This window comes from Lolium perenne, chromosome 3 (genome assembly GCF_019359855.2).
Source record: "Lolium perenne isolate Kyuss_39 chromosome 3, Kyuss_2.0, whole genome shotgun sequence".
In the NCBI taxonomy this organism is placed as follows: Eukaryota; Viridiplantae; Streptophyta; class Magnoliopsida; order Poales; family Poaceae; genus Lolium; species Lolium perenne.
In genome coordinates this window covers 337,383,240-337,387,667 of record NC_067246.2, presented here as the reverse complement: position 1 = coordinate 337,387,667, position 4,428 = coordinate 337,383,240, and the positions used below count along the sequence as shown (strand labels likewise).

The 4,428-nt window shown below is 37.9% G+C and overlaps 1 protein-coding gene across 1 annotated transcript; it reads right to left on the bottom strand.

Annotated features, from left to right (window-relative positions):
* Positions 1–1,444: 1,444 nt before the first annotated feature.
* On the bottom strand, positions 1,445–3,839 carry LOC127345941 (NAD(P)H-quinone oxidoreductase subunit O, chloroplastic). The gene is made up of 6 exons (XM_051372482.2): positions 3,468–3,839; positions 2,422–2,477; positions 2,182–2,247; positions 2,048–2,089; positions 1,853–1,912; positions 1,445–1,644 (listed from the first exon to the last, which is right to left on the bottom strand). Exons 1-6 carry the CDS (start codon positions 3,712–3,714, stop codon positions 1,615–1,617), a joined length of 501 nt encoding a protein of 166 aa, XP_051228442.1. The 5' UTR covers positions 3,715–3,839; the 3' UTR covers positions 1,445–1,614.
* Positions 3,840–4,428: the final 589 nt, after the last annotated feature.

Sequence of the window (4,428 nt, the reverse complement as noted above, 5' to 3'; positions counted from 1 at the left end):
TATGAATTTGACAATGCGTTACCTAAAGTTTTAATTGGCATTTGGAAGAGTGCATAAAAATAAAAATAAACACAAAATTTCTTTGAAGATACATCACATAGAAGAATACTAATTAATATGAAGTAACTATATATATATATATATATTATTTTTTCAATAATCGTACACAATTTTAACTGCATAGGCCACAAATACGAGTGTATATGTAGGTATTTTCCTCATCCAATAAATATGTGATGATTGAGGTATCTTTACTGTATCATTTGAATTTTTGTTAGATTTTTTTTGAACCATGTGTAGATTTGTTCCTCATACAAAAAAATATGAGATACCTTAGATAGCTAAAACTCAGTTGTAATTAAGTTTATGAATAATAATTTATTGGTAGATTTATTATAAATAAGGTTAGTAATCCATTTTATAAGGCCATATTTTTCTGTGAGAGTTGTATTGGAGCTTCTGGACATTTTTTTAATTTGGATGTTACTTCCGGGTTCCAACACTACCGAGGGATCCGTACATTTTAAATTTGAAATATAAATGAAAAATCATTTTGAAAAAGGCATGAGTATTTATTTTATTTGGATAGAGAAATACTTTTGTACACCCACGCATGGGTGTGGGTGTTTCTATCACCGTACATTTATTCCTCGAGATTCGTGCCCACCATGGTAGATAGAAAGATTCCTTTCTCTCTCCTCTTTTATCCGAATCTTAAAGCATAATGAACGGTGACGGAAACACCCACACCCATGCGTGGGTGTACAAAATCCACTCTCTATTTGGATAATAACATAATAGTATTGTTTCGTCTTGACTTCTACTACCTCCATCCCAAGGCTTAAGGCCTATTTTTTTTAGAAAGTCAAACAAAGTAAAGTTTGACTAAACTTTTAGAAGAATTTATGAATAAATATGATATTTTGTAGATATCATATGAAAATATATTTCATTATATATCTAATGATATTGATTTTGTATTTTTCATGTTAATGATCTTTGATAAAAACTTGATCAAACTTAACATAGTTTGACTTTCTGAAAAAAATATAGACCTTAAGCCTTGGGATGAAGGTAGTATAGGGTTGATGCTCACAACATCAAGTTCTAATGCTTGAAAGTTAATATGGTGAAGGCCTACAAACCCGTACAAACTTGTCATGTTCAAAAGTTAAGAAAATGCATTTACAATTACAAGAAAAGAAACACGTGGAGGCATGTAAAGGTACAGAGATGAATTGTTGGCTATTTTAACACAAAGATCCACAAGAAATATTCAAAACCCTTACTGTTGGAAGCAAACGTATGAATCCTACGTAATTTTTTTTAATCATAGCCTAATAAAGTTTAAGGCTTTGTTGGGTTAAGCTTAAATCTGCAGAATACAAGCTCCATGGTATAACTGCAAACGGCCCCGAGAGTAAGAAAATTAGAGAGATAGAGATACAAAAAATAAGATAGTAAATTTTAAAAATTTCCTTCTCCCTCCCATATCCTCGATTTACAAGTTCTTCTGTGTTATAGCCATGGAGCAATTGCACAGCATTGCCGCCTAGTGGCATTAGTTTGTGCACAAATACTGTTCTCCTATCATCTTGTGGAGCAATCCATCCATTACATTCTTTCGTAGTCGAGTTTGTCCGACTACAAATGAAAAGAAGATAATAAATATTTGACCTTGTGATATATATGCAAATTACCCCAGCGGGTGCATTTTGCTAATACTTCCATACGATAGATGTTCAATATTTTGGATGACACAAATTATTAGGAAAATAGACAATCAATTGTGCTACCACAAACAAAGTCTATGTCCAAAAAACAACAACTGACGAGGAAGCATTGACTATACCTTGATGAGCATATAAGTTGGTAGCCATGCCGGTGGGGTTGGAATCCCTACCCATGCTATCTATGTAGATAAAACCACAACTCAGTCGCAAAAAAAAAAGACAAAACATGTTTCAATAACTAAGATACATCCATATCAAAAGAAAAACAATATTGATGAAGAACCAGAGATAAGTCATGGAGTGGTAGTAGTTACCAGGGCATACTCTCCTGTCTCGAAGATTCTGATGTCGAGAACCTATAATTGGCAAATTTTGAGTAGCAAATTGGAACCTAAACCAAATAACCAATGTGATAAAAAGGATGTGTGAAGTTAATCATGGTAGTTACCTCGCCACGGTTTTCGTAGATGTAGTCTAGCCCCTTGTAGAAGGGTGGATGCCCCACTGACAGGTACTGTAATTTATAGATCACGAGCAATAACTAGAAGTTAACAAACTAGAGTAACTAGCCGAATTTACTCTAAAGAATAAACTAATTTTGCAATTTTATGAGGAAAACTTTCACAAATATTTCAATGAATTTTGAGCAAGAGTATCTATTGAATTGAACAATTACGTACGCACTTACATTGATGCTGTTCAAATACTTCTCTTTCTCGACACGCACAATCTGCCCTTTTTTCACTGCCCAAGAAAGAATGAAAATCATGTTATTTAGGTTAGCTTAATATTCCGAAAGAACAAATGGAAGAATGACCATTGTGGCAGAAAGTGACAAATATCTTCACTTTTTTTTCAATAGTGGTACTTTAATACTTAATATTTTTAGGCATCACCCAGCCTCTGCATAACTGAGATGCGCACAGCCTCTCAAATCCGAAAGTATCAAAAGGATAAAATGAAAAAAAACACAATACAAGTAATCTTGTAATCGAGTTATAACTCACTAAATTATAATACTTTTCTTCGCCCACAACCCAAAGTATGTAATCTAACTAATTCAAACAATTGCAATTACGAATACAGCAGCGTCAAATGTACACTACTTTTCTTCAGTCACAACCCTATTTAAGTAATCTTGCTTTTTTCTAATGTTAATTAGTTTGGGATGCTCCTGTTAAAACGAGCTCCATTTCAATACAAGCAAATGCTAGAACTGTTCGTGAAGTTATGCGTATAATGTGATGCCAGAGAAATTTGATTAACAAAAAAAAACACCACGCTATTATTAATTGTGCGTGTTTACTTGGTACTACATACACGTACAACTTTGAGCTTTTGACATGGATTGCAGGCTGCTATTCCTAACTTGCCAGCGCCTAAAAATGACAACAAAATTGAAGTCGTTAAATAAGGAGTAAATTTGCCTATTACATGTACTGTAGGGTGGCTATATATGTTTGACTTTGTTTAACGATTTATAAGTATACATCATTCTACAGTTGTATTTCCAGCTCAGTAGCATTTTAACCTAGTATACAGGGACATTATAAATATACACGAAAAGGTCGAGTTCAGTAAATAATTAACTAATGATCTCCTAAACAAAAACTAGAGACACGCACTACTTGAGTAGATGTGTGTGAGGAAGATGCTAGTATTGAAAAAATCAAGAGAAATCGAAGCTGCACAGCACATATGTGATGCAAGTATTTTTGGAACATCCATCTTAACTGGAGTAGACCGGCTTCTTCTTGAGTATCTTCTTGGGCGCTGGAGCCGCGGCATCAGCGGAGCCGGACGCCGCTGCTGCAGCCGGCTTCGCATCGCCGGCAGGCTCGGCGGCGCTGGCGCTGACACGGCCGGCAGCTGGTCGCCTGGCCGACGACGCCGACGCCCACTTCACCGTGGCGGCCAGCACCGACGCCGGCGAGGCCGTGCTGGAGGAGAGAGCCCGGGGCGACGGTGCGAGAGCTTCCATGGCCGCGCGCAACGTAGCTAGGCGTACGTTGGTACTAGCTACGAAGGAACCACGGCGTCGTAGGCGCCACCAGAAATCGCACCCGCGGCGGATAAGGTGCCTCGCGCGCGGCCTCCACGTGCTGCCGTCGCCCGCGCTACTATCGTACGGACGGTGTGTAGTCTGCTAGTAGGACGGAGAGTTGGGCTTTGGCCAGAGACTTGCCCACACCAGATCTCCCCACGGCCGTGGCGCACTCCGGGTACGATCCATCGAAGGAGCGGCCAAGATTAGCTTCGACTTTTTCTTTTCTCCTTCATATTTAAATTTAAACTTCTAATTCACTTTGGCCTCTCAGGACATACGAAGAGTGAACCAACTGTTGGTGCTCTTTTTTTCTACCATGGTGAAAAACATGTGTGTTTGGTAGTTACAGTGATGGCAACTTGCAGCGATACGACTGCATATATCTTCCTTGTTGTGTTCTATTCAGTGGCGGAGCCAGAACTTCAAACTTGTGTAGTCACTTCAAAGTTGTGTAGTCAAATACATGTATTTCTATAAAAATTTTATTAATTTCTGTCTTATTTCTGCTTGTATGCATCAAAAACTGTGTAGTCCACTGACTACACAGCTTGTACGTGGCTCCGCCACTGGTTCTATTACTTGTATGCGTACCAACTATGCACCGTTATCTATACCTACTAATAAAGGAAGTAAGGTTTCTCCCCAGTT

What these genes read in the sequence shown, in the direction of transcription:
- LOC127345941 (XM_051372482.2), bottom strand. Translation starts at nt 3,714, where the DNA reads ATGGAAGCTCTCGCACCGTCGCCCCGGGCTCTCTCCTCCAGCACGGCC. An exon ending in AGTATTTGAACAGCATCAAT is followed by an intron (nt 2,248 to 2,421) that starts GTAAGTGCGTAC and finishes TATAAATTACAG; the next exon opens with TACCTGTCAGTGGGGCATCC. An exon ending in CAACTTATATGCTCATCAAG is followed by an intron (nt 1,645 to 1,852) that starts GTATAGTCAATG and finishes TTTCATTTGTAG; the next exon opens with TCGGACAAACTCGACTACGA.